General features: G+C 43.0%; 1 protein-coding gene across 3 annotated transcripts in view; it reads right to left on the reverse strand.

The window, feature by feature from the left end:
• bcar3 (BCAR3 adaptor protein, NSP family member) overlaps positions 1–26,137 on the reverse strand; it is a 29,935-nt gene extending 3,798 nt beyond the window's left edge. Inside the window, exons 1-11 of one of the 3 annotated variants that reach the window (XM_028404246.1) lie at positions 25,902–26,137; positions 19,242–19,440; positions 18,908–19,162; positions 14,587–14,629; positions 2,925–3,053; positions 1,940–2,065; positions 1,241–1,357; positions 943–1,172; positions 622–722; positions 401–535; positions 84–278 (exon numbers count right to left, since the gene is read on the reverse strand). In XM_028404246.1, coding sequence (XP_028260047.1) covers positions 84–278; positions 401–535; positions 622–722; positions 943–1,172; positions 1,241–1,357; positions 1,940–2,065; positions 2,925–3,053; positions 14,587–14,629; positions 18,908–19,162; positions 19,242–19,432 — 1,522 coding nt within the window. In that variant the 5' untranslated portion in view covers positions 19,433–19,440; positions 25,902–26,137. Of the gene's footprint in view, positions 1–83; positions 279–400; positions 536–621; positions 723–942; positions 1,173–1,240; positions 1,358–1,939; positions 2,066–2,924; positions 3,054–3,696; positions 4,013–10,089; positions 10,356–14,586; positions 14,630–18,907; positions 19,163–19,241; positions 19,441–25,901 lie in introns of those variants that run through there. The other 2 variants (XM_028404247.1, XM_028404249.1) reach the window with 2 other exon arrangements.
• Between the last annotated feature and the right edge of the window lie 423 nt (positions 26,138–26,560).

Here is a 26,560-nt window from a genome sequence, read left to right on the forward strand (position 1 = left end):
AACTAAATTTTTCTGACATTTGAAATCTGTACTTGTTTAAAATCATATGTCTAAAAAGTTTTCTGATCTCCATCATCGTTTACCTCCAATCCTCCAGGAAGAACTAGGAGCCTCCACAGACGTGGAGTCCAGAGGAGGTGCAGCGAGGCTGGGGGAGGTGGCGAGGGGAACCGGAGACAGGAGGCCTGGGGAGCGCGGCATCCGACTCAGAGGTACTTTGCTGGGTTTGGGAGGCGGTTTAGGACACAGCTGGCTGTCAGAGCCGCGGATCGCCTGACCTACAGACATAAGAAGAGTTTTTACACCTTTACTCTCAGGAGGAAGAGATTATGATTGATGTTATTGACGAGAGATTTTAGTCTGTGTCTAAGCGAGAGCTGGTTCTCGTCCTCCTTCCTACCTGCCAGTGGCTCTGCTGACCTCCGTGAGACAGAGGGGCTCAGCGCCGGCTCGCTCCCCGTCCGAAACACTGGAGACTTGGGGCAGGTGCTGATGAGAAGTGGGTCAGGAGGATGCTGGAGCTGCGGTTTAGACCCTGAGAACAGAGCACAGAACATAAAGCAGAGCCATCTATGGGTGGCATCACATAATATCTAGTCCATGCTCCAAACTTTGACTTACCGAGCGGCAGGAAGCTCTCTGATTGGTGCGCCTTGAGTGGCCGTCTCCTCTCCTGCACCTGATTGAGACTTGCTGGTTGGCTGCCGCAACGATCCTTCAACCTGAGACGAGAGTGAGGAAATAAACAGAGGAATAAATCAAATCTATTACAAAAAGAAGCATCTGTCACATTGATATGGACCCTATACCTTAAGCTTAATGTGCACTGTGATGTCATTAATAATATTAAGTTATATTGATGACATCACTGTGTGTGATTGTCTGACAACAACAAACTCCCCTCTGAGGAGGATTTTGCTGGAAATGAATGAGTGTTCAGACCTGAGCTGGCTGCCTCGGGCCAGGCCGCCGTCCTGGCAGTGCGTGCTGTCGTGCACGCCGTGTGTTGTGTTGTCATGCGCGTGTCCGTTGGTGATGTTGAGGCTGAGACGTTTCTGACTCCTTTTTTCCTGCGCCGCCTCTCGATGGCCGCTCAACAGGCCGTACTTCTCTTCCAAGCAGCGCAGCGGCAGGCCTCTGTTGATGGGCTGGAAGATGATGGCCCCGACCACCTACGATGCAGACGTGTGGTCAAAACCCGTACAGGTGTGCTGGTACAAAGATCAAATCACAGACTCACCTGTGAGACAGGTTTTCTGTTGCCCACATAGTATCTTATGAGTGCAGGGACGTTGTCGAAGGGTTCTCTGTCTAGGCGGTACTCGATTCTGGAGTAAGCTTCGTTTAGCATCACTACCTGAAGGAGACAACAGGACAACAACAAAACATGTTATTCCCCCCTGATAGTTTAATGCATGGAAGTGCTTTTAAAACTGAGACCATCATATTTCTTATATAACTTAAAATCAAGTTTCTTTCCTGATTGTTTTATTTTCTCTGTTGCCATGGTGACAAGTCCCGCCTCATCATAAAAAGAGAAACAGCACAGTTTGTCAATGCAGCCTTACGGTGTCTTTTTCAGAGCTCCTTCTGGTAGCACATAATGCTCCACTGTACCAGAACAGGTGAACAGAACATCTCTGTGTGGGACCGCCCTCCATGATCCAACACCTGAAGCTGTGGCTACAGGAGCTTACACAACGTAAGAGCAGCCTGACCAGCTATACCATGTTTTGTTGACACTAGTCTGGTTGTCACTCTGCCTACATGACATATCCAAATACATCCAGAGGGAGATTATCTGTTAGTGCTGCCCCCAACTGGACCGCAGAGACCAGACTGAGTCTTTGTAGAGCATAAAGGAAGATATTCTAGAGCTCAGGTTTAGTTACATCCATATGTCTGCCCTGTTGAGAGGCCGCTCACGGCTGCTCCGTACCTTCTTGTTGATTTTAAAGTGCTGAGCGGCGTTTCGCCATTGGCAGGTCAGAACGTAACTTCCTGGGCTGGACAGCGAATCACGGATCAAAAAATCTCCATCACGCTGCACCAAGTTTTCTGCAACCTAGAAAGGAGACAGCAGGTTACATGTGGGCGCACACACACACACACACACAAGGGCACACAGTGTTTGTTTACAGTACAAACATTTAATTAAATCTGATAATGGTAGGCTGTTACACAGTTACCAACTTGACCTCATGAGCTCTTACATAAGACATTTAAATTGTAGTTTAAGTGTTTTTAAATGGTTTCTGAAACATGCGATTTTAATGCTTTTTTTTCTGCTAAAATTACTTTTGTAGAATTAATTTGTGCACTTTCGGTCAGTTTGAATGATGAGACAAGAACTGAATATTAATAATACATAGTTCCCTGCAACCTTTTCAATAAGCCTTCATTTCCAGTGACTTTAAAACAGGCACAGATGATCGGATCAACACATATTTAAAGTCAGAGCAGAGACTTCATCCATCACAGAGTTAAACGTTTCAGAAATGAGGTTCTCAGTTACTGCCTCTCTCTCTCACAACCCTTCACACACAGTTAGAGACTTTAATTAAGTGAGTGTTTGTGTTGTATATAATGGTAGTTTAGTTTAGCCAAAGGAAGCAGCTTATTAAAAACGATTACATCTCAGCGCTGCCAGCTTTCAGAGGGAACACACAATCTCTCTCTCTCTCTCTCTCACACACACACACACCATAAAGAAAGAAGTCTTTCTATACACTGACCTAATAATACAAGCCCAGCATTGCTGCAGAGGCCACTGTTTAAGCTGTAATCTCCTTGTGAGCACGGTGTGTCTAATAATAGGTGATCTGGTTCAACAAGTTTTTAACCAGGCTTTAAAAGGGAGGGACTCATGACTCAGATGTATGCCTCTATATATATGTGTGTGTGTGTGTGTGTGTGTGTGTTACCTGTCTGGGAATCGCTCCGTGGTACCATGCGTGGCTCCTCGGCTCCTCGCAGCTTAGCTTCAGCTCTTCTTCGAGCTCTCGGCGAAGTTTTTCTGAAGGACAGTCCAGGATGAACTGATCTCTGGAGAACTGTGATAAAAAAAATAAAATAAATAAATACAAAGAACAAGGAAACACAATTCATTCCTAAAAACGAGACACAGACAGTGGTCATAAGTATTCTTCTTCTGACTCCTGTGACCGTTGAATATATTGATACTGCTGATGCAGCACATGTGTGTAATACCAGCATCAAATAATCAACATTTACAGTAATCATATTAAACAACCAACTATTTTCATATAAATTCAATGTTATCATTAGTGTTACTTTATACTTTTACTGCTGCTATACTGCTGTAATGACCGTCACTACTACTAAGACACATGGTATTGCTGCTGTCAGTTAAAATATCAATAACAAGCTTTTATTTAAAAAAAAATTACGTTAAATGAATCCGATTTTGTCCAATAAATTAATAAATAAAAAAATCTCATTGCTTCAAAGAACACCTTTAGAACAAATAAAGTCAAACATTGTTAAAAATGAAGGCAGAGGTGAAGTAAAAACAGACAGACGTCTCACTTTGGTCTAATTCTGACAATTAAATCTGAGAATTTCAACCCCAAAATTTTTAGAAAAGCCAAGAACGGAACGATCGTGACAGGATGTCGAGTCAGCACAACCACCTACACAGCGACACACCCCAAACACACACACACACACACTTACATGACAGCTGCTGGGTCTCATCATGGCTTTTCTCTGTCTCTCTCTCTCTTCTTCAAACTTCATAGCAGACACACACACACACACACAGACTCACACACTCTGTGGTTGCTGTCTTTGCTAGTATAACTCACACACAGTCTCTCTCTCTCAGTCTTATCGCTCACTCTCTCTCTTTCTCTCTCTCGTCTGATCTAACGTGATGTCATCACCCTGACGCCACCCATCTTCTGGGACCTGCCTCCATACACACCTTCACCTGACGTACATAAACACACACACACACACACAGATTCAAATGATGCAAACGCTTCCCTGAACTTTGTATCAGGAAAAGGACGAGTGCAGCTTCTGCTCTTATTCCATTCATCTTTATTTTGAAGAAAACATTTAGAGACTTTATGTTTCTGCTGAAGACTCAACACACAACACAGCATTTCAACATTGATCTGTTTTAGTATTTATACTGGTCCTCTGCCAAAATAAAAAGGTTAATCAGTGATCTTATGTGTGCTCATGGCATTTACAGCCATGGTGTGCAGCTCCTGATTTACCACACACTGCACATCTGGACACATCTGTGCTGCGTTGACATGGACTGATGTCTAAAAGTAGTTTTATTTGATATATTGCCTATTATCTATTTTTTTTTCCATAGATATTAACATGAATTTGTACTTCACCTCCACTACTTTGCAGCATTACATTAACATCGCAACCTCTTTAACCTCAAACCGCCACAACCAGAACAACATAGGGTTAAATAAAAAGGAGCGCTTCTCGCTGTCGTCACATTGTGATGGTCTGCCTGATTGTTCACTTCCTGTTTCATTATGAAATTAGTTTGTTTATGCTTCTTCCAGTTTTTGTTTAGTTTCCCTCCATCTTTGTGTCTCACCTGTGTTCAGTCAGTCAATCCCTCACCTGTGTATATTTACCCTCACTGCATGCTTCACCATTTGCCCTTTTTGTCGATCAATCTGTCTGTTAGTTTTCCTTTTTTTGTACATTTTTGACTTGTAATTTTGTATTTTTACTACTAGAAAAAAGGCCAAATGTTTACCAAGATGGATTTATGTGAGTTTGTATTTCCTTCTTCTTCTTTTTTTTGTTAAACTGGGCAAATTCCAAAGTACAGAAAAAACTAAATCATGAGAACACTGAGTGAAAGTTAAACACAATTATTTGTCTATGTTCATGCATGAGGTGGAAATGTGTCCTCACATGTCCCAGAGATACATGTCTTTCTATAAAGTCATTAGAATAGACCCCTCCGGCTCCATGTCTCCATTTATGACAGGAAGTCAACATATCGTATTACAGCTTCCACCCTGAAAAAAACATCAGGCAGATTAGTTTTTTTTTTCTCCTTTCATATGGTCAAACCATCACGTGTGTGTTGGTGCAGCAGCGGGAGGTAATCAGGGCAGCGTCATTGATTTAGATCCGACTGTATGGAATGAGGTTTGTTCAGTATCAATGTGCTCATGCAGAAGTGGTGTGTGTGTTTCTCACTTACTTATTACACTTAACATGTTTCACTTTCATTCTGAGCTGAGGACGTTACACCCCGCAGGTTGCTTTTCATGTTATTCTGGCAGAACGCAACGAGTTCAGACGAGCTGAACTGGATTAACTGAAAGCACGAGAGTGGGTGGTTTGTATTAATCTCTGCTTATCTGGCTTTGTTATTGATTACGCTCGCATCTGTGATTATTACACTTATTACAACAGCTCCAATAAAAATGGATGAAGGCTAGATCGGGAGGACTGAGGCGAACAGGGATGCAGGGCAGTATGAATGAGAGTCAGAGCACAGAGGGAGAAACAGGAGGAGATGGATATGAGCTGGGTTGGGAGTGTTTTTTTTTTTTTGAATGGCAGCTTTTAATAAGATGCTGCAATATGATGTCATCCTCAGAGAGCAGCTGCATTTATAGCCGTACCACAGCCCAGCAGCACAGCTTAGCCTTAGTTCCTTTCCCACCCCCTTTTCTCTTCAATGGCTTCCTGATTGGGCCATGAAGTCAGACACCTTCAGCTGATGTGGATTATGGGATGTATGATGCAGTGACATTGAGCCTGTGAACTTAAGAACCTGTTCAGTATCATCAATATGAGAAGAAGACAGATCATCCTCACACACTGTGACTCATAGATCAAATGGCACTAAGCATCACGACCCCCATGTGTGTCCTCCATCGTATCAGCTGATATAAATCCTTAAATAATAATCTGACTAAAAGAACTAAAGGGCAATGTTCAAAAGGGTTTCCACAGCTGTTGGATTTCGTGGAATTTACGCAAGTATCTTTTTAACTCTCTCAGTGGAGATGAAACACAAGGTCAAAGCTGAGTTTTGTTGTGTTGCTGTGACAATCCAGTCTTACGCTGCATTGACCAATCAGAGACACTGGACAACTGTGTAAGCTGCTTGTCCCTTGAGTTCAGTGAGGTGAACACAAAGAACCTTTTAGCATAATAACTCTGATTTCTCATCATCTCATACACACACACACACACACACACGTGCATAGTAGTGGACATTATAATCCTAGTCTTGCCCCAATCCTCTGTGGACTGCTGTATTATTATGTGAGAGCTGAAATGATGCATTGAAGGTTTATGTTCAATATTATAGCATGAGAATGTATAGAAAAAGAGTCTGAAGCAGTCAATATGTACAATGTGAATGAAGGGGTTAAATACGGTGGTTAATGTTGTTTTATGGTTGCTAGGCAACGGGAGCAGCGGGAGACAAAAAGAAATCCTCCGTAGGCAAGAACCATAAACTGTATATAAAGATAGACAACATGACAGATGTAAAACATCTGGATTGCCCCCTGCTGGCTGACTGGAGTATAAGTCATAAACCCCGCCTCCTCTGTGTTAGTGTCGGACATGGACCGAAACTTTAAAAACTTGGTTTATGGTCTTTTAGCTAGTTTTTATTATGCTGATGCCCACCACCACTATAGCTGTGTCCCATTCAGGGGGACATGTTGTTGTTTGGTGAATCTGCCCAACACATCCCAGGATTTATCGTGCCTGATTGGCTTTTCCAACAGAATACAGTGGACTGCACACGCAGACATCTTACAGCCAAGGAGTAAACTTTTAAATGTTAATATCAACTGCGGGTTGCTAGGCGACAAGCGTCAAGTTACGATGAACAGGAAGTCTTCCACAGATTGTTGCATGCTCTGAGGTCTATACAGCCTTCAGAGAGCCCCTGAATATAGACTTATAGTTTATGTTAAGCAAAACATTGAAGAGTTTTGTGATCAGGATGTTGGAATAAATGAAGAAATACACTGCTAAATATCAGACTTCACACAGCATTTCATAACAAGTGTAACCCAGACTTTCCTGGAAGCACCTTTACATTTTGCTCAGGATGTCCTTATGTATGATGGGCTCTCTAAGCAACCATAAAAATACAGCTAAAATACCTCTAGAAACTGGAAGACAATGCTGAATAGTTAATCCACAATGAATCCTTTGTAGCACGGTCACACAGATTTTAAGCCTCGGCACTGGAGTGGACCAGACAGATCCTGACAATGGACTGTATGTTTTGGTTTTAAGGCTTTAGGATTGGACTGTTTTCAAATATAATCTAATGGGAAACCTTGTTTTGTGTCACTGTAATCATCTGTGTTGATGCGTATTCTTAGAGAGACACGCTGTAAGCCAATGAGGAACATGGCACTTAAAGCCTTTCTTTCTGGATTCAGCTGAGAAACAGCACAGGGTCGGATGATCACACTTATACATCTATAAGATACTAAACTCTAAATTCTTAATGGAGGCTGGTGTGGCCATGTATGGGTTTCACAAGGGTGATCCTCATCATCCTCATCATCACAAAGCTTCCCTCTGCTGTTTTTCTGGCATTTCCTCTTCCCTTTATCTCCCTTCTGCTTCCAGTCCCTGACAGACTCTCTCTCTCTGTCTCCAGTGGCTGCACAGCATGCACCCACACCCGACTGTCAAAACAACTCAACGTGAAGTTTTGAGAAGTCGCAACATATGAATGCAAATTGTCAGCATTGCACCAACTTCAGGCAAAGAATGACGACTGCTCAGCAAAAACTTTCTCATTAGCTCCACCTGAAGCGAGCATCAGAACACATTAGAAAGTTTCTACGGTTCAGCTTTTCTCTCGTCTCTCGTCTAATTGGATGGATAGTCTCAAAGCTGAAGAAGGTTGATGAAAGCTAATGACTTCAGATCATCTCTCCACATCTTGGCTCCATCAGGTCCCTACCTTTCCTGTTTACACACAAACTAAATACTGGCATTTTCCTGTGAACATCTTTATCACTGAAATCTGCTGTCATCATTTTACCTTTGATTTTTGTTTTGTACATACGTTTAAAAATTTATTACAATTAATGTATTATTTCTGATTGCTCTTCTGCCCTAATGATCATCATTGTGGGAGAACAATAAACATGCTTCAAGCACTAAAAGCTAAAACACTTTCTAAGGAGATTTCCATTCTAGAGGAAGAAAAAGAAGCTTGTATGATAAACAAACAGCATTTTACTGTTTATTGTTCCCTTGGGGGGGAAGTATGTATACTTTTACTGTATTGAGGACAAACTCTGCTGGATCTCCCTCTGCTGCTCACTGTCCTATACCATGGTTTACAATGTAAAACAGGCCAATGGGGACACCAGCAGTACATTTTGATAAGAAAACAGGAAGCTGGACCTCTCAGAGAAACAGATGGAGGAGGGAATAAAGACAGGACGGAATAAAACCTCAGGCTCTTTGGAGTCAGCAGAAGAGAGATGCACAGATTGAAGGATGATGGAGGGAAAGTCAAGCCCGAGGGGAGACGTTACTAGAGAAAGAGATGAAGATGACAGGGGCAGACGTGGGGGTGATGTTCTTGTGCGATTGTTGAAACAGATAAAACATGCAAGTAATGTCACATTAATTTAACAGAGGGGCTGTGTAGAGCATCTGATATTTCAGTGCTTGAAAATGGAACGTGTGCACATTTCTCACTAAATGAAAACAAAACAGCTTGTGGTGTCAGGGGGACGTAAACCCAAGACTCCTGCTCCACCTCACTCAGTGCTGGTATTTCAGCTAAACTTTTAGCATATTTTATAATAGCTAATGTTACATTGTGTAAAATATTCTTTACTTAGGTTTGTAAGAGGGAAACAAGTCAAACAGAGAGAGCCAGGTCGGACTGGCTAGTAGGGCGAGTCAACAGCGTGCCCTAAAAAGCCATCCGGTATATATTAGTTGTCTCGTTTCAGTGAACTACGTAGCACTTATAAGGCAAAGCACAATCTGTCCCATTGATCACTACATCCAGTGACAGTACAGACGTGACTCCCTATATTTTTAGCTTGCTGGTCATTGTCAAAGCTGTCACTGCTGGTTAGCTAAGCCTAAGCTAAGACTTCCACACCACCGACCCAGTGAGGTAACCATCTCCACTAGGAAAATGTGTAGAGTAAAATTGTGATCATTTTAATCCTTATGTGTTAATCCTGGTGTTTTTAAGATGGATAATCCATCTTTTAATGATGCTGTCTACAGTCATTGTTCCTCCTCCCAGTTGGCTGGGGGAGTGGTGACATGTCTTTAGAGTCCAGGTGGCTCCAGTTTAAACTCTTGGACATAACCTGAATGAATGAGAGCATCCGCAGACACATTCTGACTTATATTCACAACTTTATCACAGACTGCATCTTAACTGCAGATGTAAGTGTTAAAGGAGCAGAGAACCTCCTGGCTGATCCACAGACTGCATCATGTCAGCCTCCAGCAGCTGCTGCTGGCTCCATCCAATCAACCTAATGACAATGACGTCATAAACAAGACAAACTACCACAAGTTGGTAATTTATCATCCGCATGAAGACCGTCACCCTTCTCTGTCTATAACCGTCTGTGTCTCAGCCTAGCCGTCACACACTGCCTCGTCTGTCCTCCAACAGCAGTTATGGATGAAGCCAGCTGTATATCTCACACTCGCAGTCAGACAGTCACACAGTCGACCATTTATGAGAGCGTCTGGTCCGAGTAATAAAAGCCCAGTGTTCCAATTCACAGAAAGAGTGAGAGGAGAAAGAGCAGAACCATTCAAGCGAGATTAGATTTTGCTCAGGCTGGAAGTGTTACCATGTGCTCTTTTTAGATTGTTGTCTCTACACAGGGCAATTTGGCATTGTGCTCTTTTTTATAATGACTTTTATGGGACCGGTCAGTTTCCTGTGCAACCACAACAACAACAACAACACATTAAGGTGTCCGGAAATGCATTTTTGCACAGAAGAAGAATCTTAAAACTTCTAAAGCAAACTTCTGCTGTAACATGTTGGCATGCTGCAGCATAAACACCTGCACACACTCTCTCTCTCTCTCTCACCTTTGCGTTGATGATGGAGTTCTTGTGGTAAAAGCAACACAGAGCTGCTGTCAGGGTCTTGAGGTTGCATCGCTCCGACATCCTTCTGGACTTTTATATTTTAAAACTACAACATATATAGCCTTCAGTAAGCTCAGTTTAACACCTTGACTAGCACCACTTGACCTTACTAACGGAGTTAAAAATTATTCCCATCGGGCTCCTCCAGGGGCCGGACCTCCCCGTCAGGACTGTTCCTATCACTCTGTCATCTCTGCCTCTCTCCTCCACAGACTCCTGCAGAGTAAACCCTCCACTGCTGGGAGGTCCTTTCTCATACTTTCCCCCCCTTTTGCCCTGCCCCTCCCTAAGCTCCATATATGGGAGAGAGAGAGGCCCATGTGATGTGGTTTGCACCAATCGCGCATGGATAAACTGGGAGTGGCCCAGAGGCAAAGTCTCCCTGCTCTCCCTGTAAACGCATGGATGATGGAGGGATGAGAACATCAGCACATGTGTGGATCTAACGCATAACTGGCAGCTCAAACTATGTTTTTTATCACTTTGCCTGTTATCTGTCAGCCTGATGCTACAGACATAAGGCCAAAAATGACACCACCACTCCTCCAAACAAACAAACAAACTCGCTTCCTGAGTTAGCTGGGAAATAACCACCATACAGTTAATGGGAAATAGTTACAGGTTGGTGTACTGAAAATAAATAATACTGCTGCGTGAGTGTCTAGACAAGAGGAAAGAGTCAGCTAAGTGTGTGTGTCCTGCAGTGATGCTGATAAATAGCTGGCCATTTGTGTTACTTAATGACTGCTGAGCAATTACACCCACACACTTTATGCTTTCCCACCGAGTCCCACACACACACACACACACACGTAGGAAAAGAAACCATCTCTGTATATGGAGTAAAGGTACAAGCGTGTATGAACAGCAGCACAGACAGAAACACACACTGAGGGTGACACCCCAGCAGCAGCCGGTTAAAGGAATATTCTGCCGCAGGAAATACAGCCACTAATTACAGTGTGAACTCTGAGGATCAACGAAGGAAATACATGTAGAACATTCCCTGGGGTACACACACACACACACACACACCACTGCCAACCACAGCAGCCCCAAATCACCAGCTAGGCTAAATGTCCACCTTAAAATACACACATCCGTCACTCCAGGAATGCTCTGGAAAAACATGGAGGGGCAGAAGTTTCTATATTTTCTATTTCTATCTGTTTGTTGTTTCTGTTAAATGGACGAAGGGAGGCAGTGCTGTTTCAGCAAATTTTGGCTCATTATATGATAAATGGGGGGATGAAAGATGATTATTTTTGTTCAGTAGAAACAGTATTGAATATGTAGTTTTATTTACGCACTTCACTGCGTGATGTGGCAGAGTGTGGGGCAGTGATGTGGACTGTAAGGTTTCTTTCCATGCCCTTCACTTTTTTAGCCAGGCATTACCCATAATGCAACTTTGGCAGTAATGTCTAGTTATAGTCTGCTGAAACTGCAGTTCCTTAGATGGCCTGATGGCTTGAGTCAAAGCTTACTGCAGAAATAAACGTGCCACAGGATCATGTCCTGCTCTTTGCAGATGATGTGGTGGCTTCATAAGAGCTCTGTGGGCACCTCCTCATTGAGGAGTTCCAACCATGTCCACATCCAGGACAAGGTGGAGGGAACGCTTCCCCACAGATGATGCTGAAGCATGTGATCGCCATACTGTGACTTTACAGTACCCTGCTGTAGCACACAGTCATAGAATGATATCATACCACACAGTCATAGCATCATTCAGGACCTACTAGGCAGCATTCATCATGCTCTAAATGCAGTAAATAAATGTCAGTGACACTGCTGCTCAGCCTCCGGCTCTCCCTGTCTGGATATGTGTGTGTTAGTGATGGGTCATTGATCAGTAATGGACTGTGATCTTGGTGAGTCATATTGATTGGTGCACACAGTCAATAACATGTCTGCAGTCAGAGGGCATGCGGATCATGTTTTCTGTTTCCAAGTAATACGACAAGTGATGATATACAGCACACAAGCTTCATTTTAACACACACACTGCTGATATATAGATATATATTTTTACAGACAGAGGCACTGATCATTGACCATGACCTAAAATAGGTGTATTGACTGGAAAAGGGGACCAACTGGATCTGAGTGGATGTCTTTAAGACCCGATACAGCTAAAATAGGATCAAAATTTGAATTGAGGGCATTTGTTTAGTTCCTGTAAGCACTGTCCAGTGAAGCTGAGACATATTTCACATGTCACAGAGATCATTTTGAGGTCTGCCACTGAATTTAGCTGAAACAAGTGTACAGTCAGACCTGTCCAGGGTGTACAGCACCTCTCAGGACGAAGCGGGTTCAGCTGATGGATGGATGGAAGTGTACAGTCACTGTGAAGTGGCTGTCGGGTAGTTGGCCGGCTGCCGGCCCTGCTTACAGGCCGACAAACTGACCGCCTGATTGATTGGCTGCCTGGCTCATGAACAGCAGGGTGGCCAGCTGGTTGACTGTTTCCTGCTGGAGGCCCCCTGCTGGCTCGCTGACAGGCTGGCACAATGATCCTGATAAATGTCACACTGAGGTGAGGTATCACAGCAGTAAGTACCTACATTTGGCCACTAGAGTGCACTCTTCCAAAACATCAAGGCTGTTTCATTACATGAAGAGACTGAAGAGATATGTAAACATCTGAATGACAGCTTGAGCTGTAGTTAGTGTTCATATATTTATTCATGGTTAAACACTGTAGCTCTCTGTATGCCAGCCACTCTGAGAGTTAAAAGCTACTGCAACCCGAGACCACACACACACACACATGTGTACACACAGAGCATTATTGTTTCCTAAAGCTCTCTCATGAGGGTGCAGAGCAAAGAAGGGTTTTAGAAAAAGATGACTTCATTCTGAATCACAGAGGATCTTTCTTTCTTTCTTTCTTTTAGAAGTTACTGCCGTTGCAGGGAAAATGTGAGTTAAAAATAGGAAAGAAGAAAGCATGCAGAGATTTTGATAATTGTCAGTGAAGGAGTCTTTCACTGTAAATCTAATTTAACCCCTTTAAAGTCTCCTGTCCTCCACAGAAAGAGGAAACGAGCTGATTTTAGACATCAAACATCTTTGAAAAAGAGAGAAATCATTCACATTAAGTCCGTCAAGTGTGTATTGTTCTCCCTGGCCGCTTCCTTCCCTGCATACATCCACTCCTCATCACTTATATGGGACCGAATGGTTGATTGCACTGAAAAATGCAGAGCCACCATTGGTGTACTTTTGACCTTTCCACAGGATGTGACACCTGTACTGTCCTCCAGCCTGCCTGTGTACGCACACAGACGTATGTGCGTGTGTCCACAGTGGAAACGCAAACACACCTGGAGGAGCAGAGCTGACAGCTACACTTTCACACGTATTATATAATACCTGGGATACAGCAGCGCCATATGTGAGCAGCACACACACACACTCTGCTGTCCATGTGTGTGTGTGTGTTTGTGAGGTTTTGGCTCCCACATGTGCAACCTGCTGCCGTGGGAAGGACCGCGTTTGCTTTTCACACTGAGGTGTCAGCATCCAATCATAAGAGCTAATAGATGGAGGAGAGGAGTGATGGAGGGAGTGATGGATGGATGGAGAAGAAGCAGATCTCTGTGCTTGGGTGTATTTTACACTAGTTTTAGATTTTATCACTTTCTTTATCTTTTTTCTAATCTGGTCAAGGGTGGAAAATTGTTCTAAAATTAACAGTCGAAAAAAAAACGAAGTTTCTCATGTCAGTCATTGTTGTTTCAACAAAATAGCTGAGGGACTTGGCAAAGTTGTTGTATGAAATGAACCTAATTATGATTTAAATCAGTTAATATCAGAATGTGTAAACAGCACATGGAGTTTTCTTTGCCAACTTTCAGAACCTAACGAAAAATAATTCTGATGTCGGAGCCAGTTCAACGTGTGTGGTGGTGTGTGATGAATTTCTTCAGCAAAGAACACTGACAGATTAAAAGCAGTGAAGAATATTATGTGTCCACAGATTGATCATCCCTCAGTCATCGTTTCTTTGACTGAAAGCTGAGACTCAGGTGGTGTGTGTGTGTGTGTGTGTGTGTGTGTGTGTGAATATGATTTAATGCAGCGTGACAGGAACAGCACAGTGGCAGGCAGCATGATTTAAAGGTGTATTATTCTTTGAGTCCAGGAGCAATTGGATTAACTTCTCCTGAAACTGATTAGACTGCAGGCTGCAGAAACAGCTGATTGCTGTCAGATGAGTGTTGAGTTGGATTTAATCCATTGATCTTGAGGCTTTTTTTTTTTTACTAAATGGTTTTACCTTTTATTAAAAAGCATTCTCACAGCAGAGTATGAACTGTCATCTTTATACTAAAGAACACACACTCTGTTTAATGCTATGTATGCTATGTTACATTATCATCTGTATTCATAGAAATAGAACTTGCAAAATAGTGATGTCGTTCTTACCTTAACATAGTCCACGGTGGCGTCCAGGCCTGGAGCTGGCTCCCTGGGGAACACAGACAGAGACATGGTCCGATTTAGAGAACACATCTTGCCACACGGCAGCACGTGTTGACCCTTTGGGTCCTTCTTGTACTTCCTATTAAAAATAAACCGCACAGCTCCCTGAACTGGTGCTGATGCTGCTTCTTTGAACCTCCTCCTCCTCCACTCTTTTTTAAGAGATGATAGAGCTCAGCGGCACTTTCTTTAAAGGTCTGATGGATTCCAAACAAGCGTCCATAAAAGCCTGATGCTCTACCCAAGGAGCTGCAGAGAGGCTGTAATGTTATCCCAAGTTCACTGAGTGAAAAAGTCAAGTGAAACCAAACCTCACTCTGAACTACTCTAACTCTGAGTCTTTGCCTTCTGTGTGTCCCACTCGCTGCCTGTCTCTCACTCTTTCTTTCTTCCTTTCTCTCAGTCAGTGGTAAACATGTTCACTCACTGCCTGCCTGACTTGGCCCTCACTCTCCCTCTCTCTCTCTCTCTCTCTCTCCTCCCCCACTGTAACACTCATCGCAGCCACACGCCTACCATTCGGAGTCCACTGACAATTTCACAGAGAGGTTAGAGCACACACACACACACATTCTTTGATTTCATTCATTTGAAAACTGCTCTCCTGCTGTGGTTTCATCTACTTTTTATGGTCTTTTTTTGCTGATATTTTGCAGTTTGTTTGTGTTACTACCACTTCACACACACAAATAGCTCTCCATCTTTGCCTTGAATATCGGCGCTCGAGTGTACAAACACAGCCCAGAGTCTCCATCCACAGGAGGCTTACATTCAGGGGCTCAGTGGAGGAGGTAATTAGCTCCAATCCCCAGCTGCATTAGCAAGGTTGCTAGTTTAAATCCCTTAAGCCTGCACCAGTGTTCCCACGGGAATATTAGCACAGCCCATTACTTACCAAACCAAATATGTTTAGCTCTAAGCCCTCTCAGTTTTAATATGGCCCCCAAATAATGAGTGGGATTTGGTTATGTAACTGAACAGAAGCCTCCATTCACAACAATGTATAGTCATTATTCATAGTTGATTGAGTGTTCAGGCCTCTCTATCTGCTGCACTGAGGAAATCCTGACAACCTTCTGCAGTGTATCAACACACACTTGTTATTGTTTGTTCAAACAAAGGAGAAGCCCTGCAAAACCACTAGCTTCTTTTTTTGGAATGAGAAATGCCAAAAACTGAAGTTCTGGCTGCCGCCTCTAGGGGCTGGCTCCAAAAAGTGAGTCAATCCCAAGCGGCAACCTCCGGGGCTCAGACTTGAAGCCCATGCAAAAGTGTCTAACCTTCAGGCGTCCGCCCCCCTAAACTCCGCTCGTGCTCCCCCTCTTTGTCCGTATTTGGAGTTTTGGCGGACTGTGATGCTGCCAACATGGCGTCCCAGAGCCTCCCACCTAGCCTCAAAACGGCTCTTCAGGAACAAACGAGTGATGTCACAGAAGCTTTGTCCATAGTTGTTACTATCAATGGTCAATCCCCATAGACCTCCATGTTTATATGTCCAACCTTCTTGCTTCTGTGACTCCTCAGCTTCACTGAGATTTTCCACAGGTTTCCACCTCTTTGCCTGTATTTGGAATTTAGGTGGACTGTGAGCTGTGGCTGTGTCAGGCAATGCTAAACATGTACACTCTAATGTCAGCGTTGCCATAGAAACAAATAGACATTTGGACAGTGTCCAAAGGGACTTTGCTGATGGTTCGTGTGAAAATAGAACTAGTGACAGTAGATCCAGGATTTCTTTGTGGTCTTAGATGTAAAGCAGACTTATTTACTGTTATGTAGCTTCTCTGGGGTCGGTGGTTGGCAGGACCTTTGACTGACCTGGCTCTGCATTTGTAGGTGGGTGCAGTAAGAGTCACCACAGACCAACAACACCCATTTAAATGGGTGTTGTTGGTCCCTCTGTGCTATGACCGAGGGAAATTCCATGTTTTTTCTCCCCCTTCAGACTCAGGCGGGTCAAAGGTCAGGCTCACAAACAGATCCCTGGAGTTCAGAAGAGGTTCAGTGTCTTGTGCGGATTCAGGTGGTGTCTTCACATTGTGTCTTCAATAATGTGTTTTATAGCTCCTGACTACACAACAGAATTGAAACAAAGCGTGGTGGATGTGCACGGGTTAGGCCCTGCAGGCATTCCAGACTGCACCACCTGACCGCTGCTAAATTTGCCCCTTTATTTTTGCCCATATTGCTGAAACAGCATCGGACGCTGGATTTTTCTGCTTCTACAACCACAGAACTGATCTGCAACACAGTAAGGGGCAGAGACAGAAAGGACAGAAAGACAGGAAGAGAGGAAAAAAAACAACATGAAGAGAAGGGGAGGCAGAAGCCGGCAGCACTCGCCACAGTCTTTTTCTGGCTACTGTTGTTCTTTGCACTTTACCACACAATACTCAGCATGACCACATTTGGCTTTAGTTAGGGACTACACCATATTGTGTGTGTGTGTGTGTGTGAGTGTGTGGGAGAGAAAGTGGACGGGAGGACAGGGACGGGCAGTGGAAATGTGGGAGCATGCAGGACCTGCAGGCGGCCTGTAGGGGTCAGTGTGGTTCCATTAGAACAGACTCAGTGTACAGACTGTGTGTGTTTTCTAACAATAGTTTCATACTCTTCTGTTAGTATAGAAAAAATATATACGCTTTTATTTTGTAGCTTTTCATGCACCAACAAACAGGAAGGTGAAACTTTACCTCTATTGTTGTTTACATTGTTTATATGTCTGTGAGTCATGCTCTGTTTGACTAACACATACAGACTCCTGCTGGTGTGGAGTGATATCGTCTGTGTTCTGTGTGTACAAGCTGTACATACTGTGTGTTTGGAGTTTGTTAAAACAAACAAATATCCTCTTTTCCTACATTCCTAGAGAACATTGCACGTCAGCAGTCTCTCGGTCCCTGTTGCCCCTCCTCATCCTTCTCTCTTCCCTTTCTTCCTCTCCTGGTGGTCCTACAGCTGCCCACAGAGGTCAACACAAAGACAAACTGACCAATCAGGAACTAGTGCAACATAAGGTCAAGGGGTCAGAGGTCAGCTGACAGCATGAGCAATGGAAAGTCAAGACCGACTGGCCAGTGGTTGCATACCTTTAAGACACGGCATGCACCCCTTCAGTGTGCTGGTGCAGCTTTCTGTCAGTAGACTGACACACTGTTCCACAGAACATAACATATATTATATTATGAAACAAAGCATTTGTGCTCTATACAAATTTTTTTTTAAAAAATAATAAAAAAATATTATTTTTTTAATTGATTTTTTAATTTAAATTGTATTTATTTAATTATTTTTAATTCAATAAATTATATTTTTAATTATTATTATTATTATTATGGTTGTTGTTGGTAATAATAATAATAATAATAATAATGTTATTTAAATAACATATTATTAATTAATTTATTTATTTTTTGCAAAAAATTGATTTTTATGTGAATGAAGAAATATATTTCAAACTCTAACAGAAAGAAACACACCTGACTCTCATCTGTTTTTGCTGACATGTCAAATGTAAAGGGAGAAGGACACAGTAAAAGCTGAACTTTATGACAAATGAAGCAGAATCATAGTGGGAGTGTGATGCCCTCCATTATTCAGCCACCTGCAGAGTCTCAAATGTGACCTGGACAAATCGTCCTGCTGTGTGTCAGCAGCGTATGAAATGTATCCAGCACAGAGGCAGAGAGAGATAAAGAGGACAGACAAAGAGTTCACAGGAATCTCTGATCTGCCCTGCCACACCTTGACCTACAAAGGTAACCCAACTGCTGGGGGCTACACACACACACACACACACACACACACACACACACACACACACACACACTGGCTACATCAGATACTGTCTGTTGTAACTCAACACGGAGATGGCGAGATGGGAGGACATGATGAGGGATGAAGTGTGTGTGTGTGTGTCCCGTGAAGTCGAGCTAACTGCTACACCCCTGCTACAACCCTTCAGGGCTCCAGCTAAATCTTTCTCACTGTAAACTCTGAACAGCTGCCATGTGAAGATACATTATGTCACCCCTGGTTTTTATGTGATCATACAGATAATGCATTGAGGTGCACTAGTTTCTCTGTATGTTAGCATAATGTTTGACACTTATTTTGTTGTTTTTGTTTATCCTTGAGGGTGATACTGGGAATACATAGTAACAGCTGTGACCCCCAACAGACTGCAGTTGCTATTTTTAATAAATAATCAATATACATTTGAAAACACGTTGCTGATAGTCCCTTTAAATGTGCATATGTTTACCTGTAACCATGGAAGTCATCAATGACATCTTGGAGCAGTGAGGAGCTCATGGGTTGATGGATGTGCCCAGGAGTCAGCAGTGTGTTCCCGCAATGTAACGGCTGCATGTGACTTGATTTGGGATTCCAAGTGTAGTTCCCATGGGCGACGATGGGTCCTCCTCGCTTACGTCGAGGCAGAGTTCCATGAATGGAGACTGGCTGGTAGGAAGTAGCGGGCCTGTCTGATGAGCCGCTGCCCAATCCTGGAGGAAGACTGCAGGTGAAGAGACGGAGAAACGTGTTTTATTGTACACACAATAGTTTCATAACCTTTAATAACCTTTGTTACTCACCCAGGTCTGGAGCTTAGGAGGTCCATGGAGGAGGTGAGGGAGGCCTGGATCCTCCTGGAGGAGAGGGTGCCGCTGCTGGGGGCACCGATCGTGCTGCTGGGCCCTCCAGGGTGGGCGGTGCTTCCTCCTCCCAAGGTGTGGTGGGGGTGGAGGGACCTGGGCAGGCTGGCAAAGCGCCCCTCCGCCATCATCCTCAACTCTGGACGGAAACACAATTTCTTTATCGTGAAGGTCAGAAATACAATTCAGCAGGTGCATCGTAACAAACACGCCCACGGCAATACGAGGAACACGGTTATGTAACCACGGTAACAGAAGGTAGGAAGGGTCGGGAGGGCAGTTCTGTAAGGGAGACATACGATCCCAAAGACATAAATACAAAGTGACATGCAGCACTGACTGAGATGAAATATTATGACACATGATACACACATGAAGACAGCACATGTTCTGGTAAACATTCACACAGGAACACACACTAACACACTGCCTGGAGCGAAATACAGATTATACAATCTACAAATTCCAGCTATATATATATATATATATTAAAAATAATAGAAATGCATAATAACAACACAATACTTCATACATTTCAACAATTTCTAAAGAAAAATGTGCAACTAGCAACAAGGTTATATGTTTTAAATATGCATATGAGCTCTTATATTAAAAACACCAAAGGAAAAAAGACAAAAACAGCCATAATTATAATAACTACATTGTTATATGGCACATCTGGCGTCACCTTTCCTGGTTATTGAAGCTGCTGTGTGATCGCTGTATGTCTTTCTTTCTGCAGTTTTCATGTTTTATTTTAAGCAAAACCCAGATTGTGAAACTTTACATTGCCAGGCAGGGTTGACCTTATCATAAGACACCAAAGGCAACAGGGAATACCATATTTTTACACATTAGTGGGAGCAACGCTAGATTTTTTAAGCAGAAACGTGGCTGACTTGAGCTCTCTCTTAGTGGATGTGGGAACAGAACAGACATCTGACCCCGTCCTTCATCATCAGACGGTATTTTTAGCAACAACCCCTAAATGACAAACTGTGAGGAGATTCTTTAAATACTTTATATTCAGCGCCGTCCTTAAAATCAGATTCCACTCCAGGTCTTTGTGTGTGTGTGTGTGTTGTTTTGTGCTCATGGGTTAGGTCTTGTCTTGATGACACACAAACATAAATACACAATGATGAAGAAGGCAGATAGGTCGGAAAACACAGCTTCTTGATAAATTCCCCCGCTGTGTGACGATGGCTGGAATATGATCTGCTCTGAATCACTCACCATGCAGCGGTTAGTCATAACTGTTAAAATATCCTGATGTGACAGACGTGTCTGGATTTGACAAGCTCAATCTGACCTGAAAAATACACACTGGTGTTTGTCATTCTATTTGAACAGCCTGATTGTGGTTGTGAGTCGAAAATGTACTACTGTGGCCCAGAGGGGGATCAACAGATTTAATAGTATTTGACTAAATTCAACACCAAAACATTGACATAAATCACCAATGAATTAAAACTGAGCTGACTTTACTGTAATTCTATGCAAACAAATGCAGTCACGCAACTTTTAAACAAGAATACCCACAAATAACACACAAAGATACAATACTTCCAATGTTTCAAGGAATTTGTTGCACAAATCAAGTAAAGCAGACGTCGTGTTTACAGTAAATACATTGCATCCTGGTGTCCTGCTAGCCAGACATCTGGACATATTGTCCAACATACAACATTATGTTATATTTACTTTAATGTAAAATATGATTGTAGTGCCAGACGTTATCTGAACATGAGACCGATAAAGTCACGAAAGTCAAAGAAAGGAACGTTCGCTCTGGAGTCTGAGGTTTGAGTCCCCTGACGCTGCAAGCTGTTTGGTTTTCTCTTGCTGTTAACTTAACGTTCGGCCTATTCATACTATGATCTACCAATATGACACTGCTACAACTGTGCTGAAGTGTTTCAGATGCTTTGTGTATTTGTGTGCTTCTCTCCGTTGAGACTAAGGGGATGTGGCTGAGTCTAGCAAATAATAGATTATTATGTGTGTCTATGTCTATGTGACAGACGTCGCTGTGGTTTTTTAATGTATCAAAAACACACAAACAAAGACTCATTTTGACCTTTTACTTCCATGATTGTCATTATCTAGAGCTCCTGTATGACAGTTTAAACTGAGGAGACCGCAACCTGAATGCCTCAAATCAGAGAGGGCACATAAACGATTAGATTATGGAGTGATAAGTCTCCAAGTTTGGTGAATTTGTGTATTTTTGTGGCTCTAAATCAAATCTGAAACACAACAAAACAACCCAAGAGACTCACTCAGAGGTCACTGGGTCACCAGATGAATGTCAATAAAAATGCAAATAAAGGTTTAAAGAATGGAACAGCTGGTCACTTCAGCAGTCTTCAGTGGGATGAGTAAAGTCTGCACACACACACACACACACACACACACACTGTAAAAGTCCCACTAAAGGCATGCTGGGTCAGAGTGTGGATTCCTCTGAGGAAGCACCTATTATAAGACCCTCAGGGATGGTCAGCTGTGTAAGTGTGTGTGTGTGTGGCCCTGACCATCTGCCAGACACACTCCCCTGCAGAGGAGAAAGGACCAACTCTCACTGAGTGAAAACACAAACAGCGCACAAATGTCGATCAATCTTGTAAATACATTATTCATGCTAAAAGCATAGATGAGTGGAAGTAAAAAAAAAAAAACTCTTCCCCGTGCTATTTATTTCACTTTTCTGCCTAATTCCAGGCTCTCCTCTCTCCCTTTGACTCCCTCGCCACTCATCCATCTTTCCCCTTTTTTGTGCTCCCCTCTGCAGACGTCCCCTCCCTCCTTCTGTCTGTCCATCGTGATGTCAGCTCTTCTGTTGCTTCCTAACGTCATCTCCTTCTTTCTGTCTTTTGTCCTTATACCTCTCTCACAATAATAGACTTTTCTTCTTGTTCACCCCTCTTCTCTTTTCTCTCCCTGCCTCATCCTCTTCTCCCTACATCTGTTCAGCCACACACACACACACACACACACACAGTGAGTGCTGGCATTTCCCAAATCAAGTCTTTTATGTTTTAGTTTAGGACAAACCGGACAACCGAAGCTTTATTTTAAGTTTGCTTGTTACAGCTGGTAGCTTAGTGAGAGAGTTGTCGCCATGGTTACATGAAGTTTTAATATGCTGGCAGGTAAACTGTTGACTCTTTGAGATGTGTTGATGTAGACTTGCTGCAACCGTTTCGCTTTCTGCACTCTGACAATATTAACTGGAGCACATCAGGTCTTTAAATGTCCATGAAGCTGAGCTCATCAGTGCAGAAGATGAGCTAAACTGAACCAAACTACTGAAAAGACAAAGTATTGGTCAGACATGGTGATAAAAAGATGTGTTTCTGCAGTAAACTAAAGGGAAGTTGGCGTTTGGCATTATGATATGTTGATTCCAAAGTTGTCTGTTTGTAACCAAACAGGAACCTCGAACCAGGCTGAAAAAAAAACCCCATGTGGTCTTTCACCCCGCAGCCTCTAGGGGGCTGGTTCCAAAAGTGGTTCACAAAACAGCTTTAGTCTCCATTAATAAATTCCTTTTGTGTAACAAGGTCGACAATTGGTCCGCAAGGTACGACAACACAATCATGTTTATGCTAATGGAACATATGGACGCATTGCCTGAAACATACGATTATATTGCCCGATATCATCTGATCATGTGAGTCTCCGCCTCCATAAACACATATATGCACACACTCCTTTTTCAAGGACTAAAACATGTTGCCCTCATGTTACGTTTTCCTGCTGAGGACAGGCTGGATTATCTGTGAGTCATCATACAAAACAACTGTTGCCTGCCTGAGCCTTCTAAAAAATGTGGCAGATTATATAAACTAATAAACACGAAGCAATCTGAAATATTCTGCTTGACCTTGATAAAACAGACAAAACATTCTGAGGTGAGGTTTGCTTTGCACGAGTGAAGGCCTTGGGTTGGGAACAACACACACACACACACACACACACACACTCACACTCACACTCAGACAAGCCATGGGTGGGAAACAAGTGTAGATTAACAGGAAGAGGAAATGGCAGTATAAACATTTAGACAACAGACAGCTCATTATAATACATTACAAGCAATAAAACAAATATACTCTCTTCCCCCTTCCTGCTTGAATTAAGTCCAGTATTTTGATGGTAAACTGTCTTTCTGCCTCTTCAGTCAGGGAGTCAGAGAGCTTTTGGTTAATCTACTCAAGTAGTGGTTCTAAAAACAGCACTTTTTTAAGGACCACCAGGACGCCTTAAGAGGGTTCAACAGGTCCCAGTTAATTACCAAGCCTACAGTGTGTGTTCTGGTCTCACAACAGAGAGTCGTGTAAGCAATCCTATCGATGCAACTTTATATCCAAGTTTAAACACTAACTCTACTCTCATACAAACAATAGGGAGGATGAACATCATCGTGTTTGGGAATGAGGGGTTTCCTCTAACTGGTCTGGAGCTTCTTCCTGCTACGCCAAGCACACACACACACACACACACACACATGCATGCATTAGCAAAACCACCCCTGGCCAGAAGTGAACAATGGGAACAACTGTCACATGACCGCTGTGCAGAGCTTGCCTTTGTTAGAGAAAGAGAGAGAGAGGTCCTACTGCGCTCTTCAGTGTGTGGGCCCTCCGGTGTGTGTGTGTGTGTGCATGTGAAGGATGTGTGTAACATATTAATGAAGCTGTTATTAAATCCCACAGCAGTAGCTGCCATTCCATACTTCTGATTCTTTCTCACACGTTCACACCTAATGTCCCCTCGGTGTGTGTGTCTGCGTACAGCCCCTGATCACCACACTGCAGTCAGCCACAGAGAGTCAAGACGATCACTTACTGAACTCAAAGGAAGCACACAACAACACAATCATCAGCAACAAACACCATGGTGCACACAAAAAGTCATTTTATTTTATTTTATTTTATTTTGCTAAGTTCGATTGGCAGATTCACACTACTGTATAGGTATGATGTTAGGTTCTGGGTGCAGTTAGCTTAGCTTAGCTTAGCATAAGTGGACTGGGGACCTTTAAAAGAGTTGTTCTGACACAACTTACAGTTTTACTTATAACTAATATGACATCATGTGTGCAATACAGGAAGCAAGTGCACATTTTTCTTTAACTTGTAATTCAATTTGTGTGTTATTGTATGTAGTACTACTATATACTATATACTTATAGTATATGTAGCATTTTAAAGACAATAACTTATTGCTAGTTGCTTACTGATTTTTTAAAGAGTTTTTCTGTGCACATTTTTTCATCTTTATGCTGAATCATTATTTCTCCTCACATATTAATGACAGAATCGGTCAATTAGCAGTAAATACAGTGTCTTCATGTATGGTCATAAGCTAGGAAGCTATGGTACAGTGGATTTTTTACAGCCTTTTTCACCAAAATCGTGGCTACAGCGATGATGAGCATAGTCCTGACAGGCAGATTTTACATGCACTACATTCACGGGTGAAGAAACTCATCCATGACTTCCATTCTTCTTTTAAAAAACCCTAAACTGACACTTTTTCACCATGCTGCGCTAGCTGGTGAGTACAGTAAGTGCTTTGTGTCTGAATAGATTCGACTATATGTGCATTTGAATTTGAATTTTATGAGGAAAGTTACACAAGATGGTCTAAAAGTGCCAGAGCCTCATGTGCTGTTGCACTTTCCAGCTATGCTGTCAGTCAGTCAGTCAGTCTTTGTAAAGACCAGGAGGTCACATAGTGCTGACGGCTTGCTGGAATATCAACCACCTAATACCGGTGGGGATCCAAGTAATACAACACCACACATCCCAAACTGCCACTAGAAGTACACAACAAATCACACCATTATAGCTCAGCACTTAGAATCTGACACATTCAGCGTTAATTAAAGGCTGAATCTCATCGGCTCAGATCAGCCATGATGTTTAGACACTGACTAATGTCTGAAAACAACCTGCTTATGTTTTTCTGCATCAACACGGCACAGGCGAGGAAACACAGATGCACACATGTGTCTGTCTCTGTCATCATCTCCTGGGTGGTTTGCTGTTTAAAGACCTGTTCTCATAACTGAAAGGTCAGAGCTTCAGGCTGAGCAGTCACGTTGGCTGTTGTTGATTTCCTCACACACACACACACACAAAACCCCACAAATATTTAGCAAGTGAACATAACTGGTAAACAAGAAAAAGATGCTGATAAGCGACATGACGTTGGTCTTATCTGTCATATTTCATGTAATTATTTCCTGCTGGGGTTTCCACACCATTCCCACTAACCACAGTTACACCCAGCGCCTTGGGACGGCAACTTGTTGCTCAAAAAGCCCCAGAGTCAACCTCACTCACTGCAAGCTGTAAACAATTCAAGTCAGTGAGTGATGCAGAGACAGACAGCTGTGAGATGAAGAGACAGCACAGGAGGGAAGTGAAGAAATCAACAGGCGCGGAGGGAGAAACAAAAAGATTTGAACTTGTTTAGATGATGAGTTCAGATCGCTGTCTGCAGTACATGTACCATCATCTACAGTGATGTAAAGTCATCTCACAGATCTCACAGATCACTCTCACAGATCTCACAGATCACTCCTACCTGTCAGTGTGACCTCTTCTCCTGTTTGTGATCGTCTTTATTTCAGTTTCTTCCCTCGCATAGTTTCAATGACTAACTTGAAGCTGCTTTGCTGACCGGCTTTAAGGCTACACACACTCCTTCAGACAGGCAACAACAAGTAGCACTGCACAAACACAAGCCCTGCCCTCTCTCCCTCTCTCTCTCTCCCTCTCTCTCTCTCTCTCTCTCTCTCTCTTCTTCTCTGGGGAGTGATTTGTGATCATACAGCCCCTCCTCCTGCTCTTACTGCGTTTGGGAGGAGTTTTCTTTCTTTCTCTTTTAGCCGACTTGTCTCCTGCTCCCCCTACCCTCCAAACTTTTGCCTCCCAGGACCGAACAAAACTCCCCCACTCGACCCTCCTCCTCCTCTCACATCTCCTGTCCTGTGTGTTCCCTGCGCCGCCTCATATTTCAAGTCTTTTTGTTTGGCACCTCTTGCACCGACACCACAGACTGGTCTGGTACTTAGTGAAGATTTAGAGGTGACCTCATGTTGCTATTTGAAGGTGGGGGAGAGGATTAAAAAAAATGTAATCTTGGCGTGATTGTGACATGTTTGGAGGAACTTGAGGTGCCCCTCAAGACTAGCACTTGACTCCATGTTGGCTGAAACATAAATCAGCAAAAGCTTGTGTAGC

Source organism: Parambassis ranga, chromosome 4 (genome assembly GCF_900634625.1).
Source record: "Parambassis ranga chromosome 4, fParRan2.1, whole genome shotgun sequence".
NCBI lineage: Eukaryota > Metazoa > Chordata > Actinopteri > Ambassidae > Parambassis > Parambassis ranga.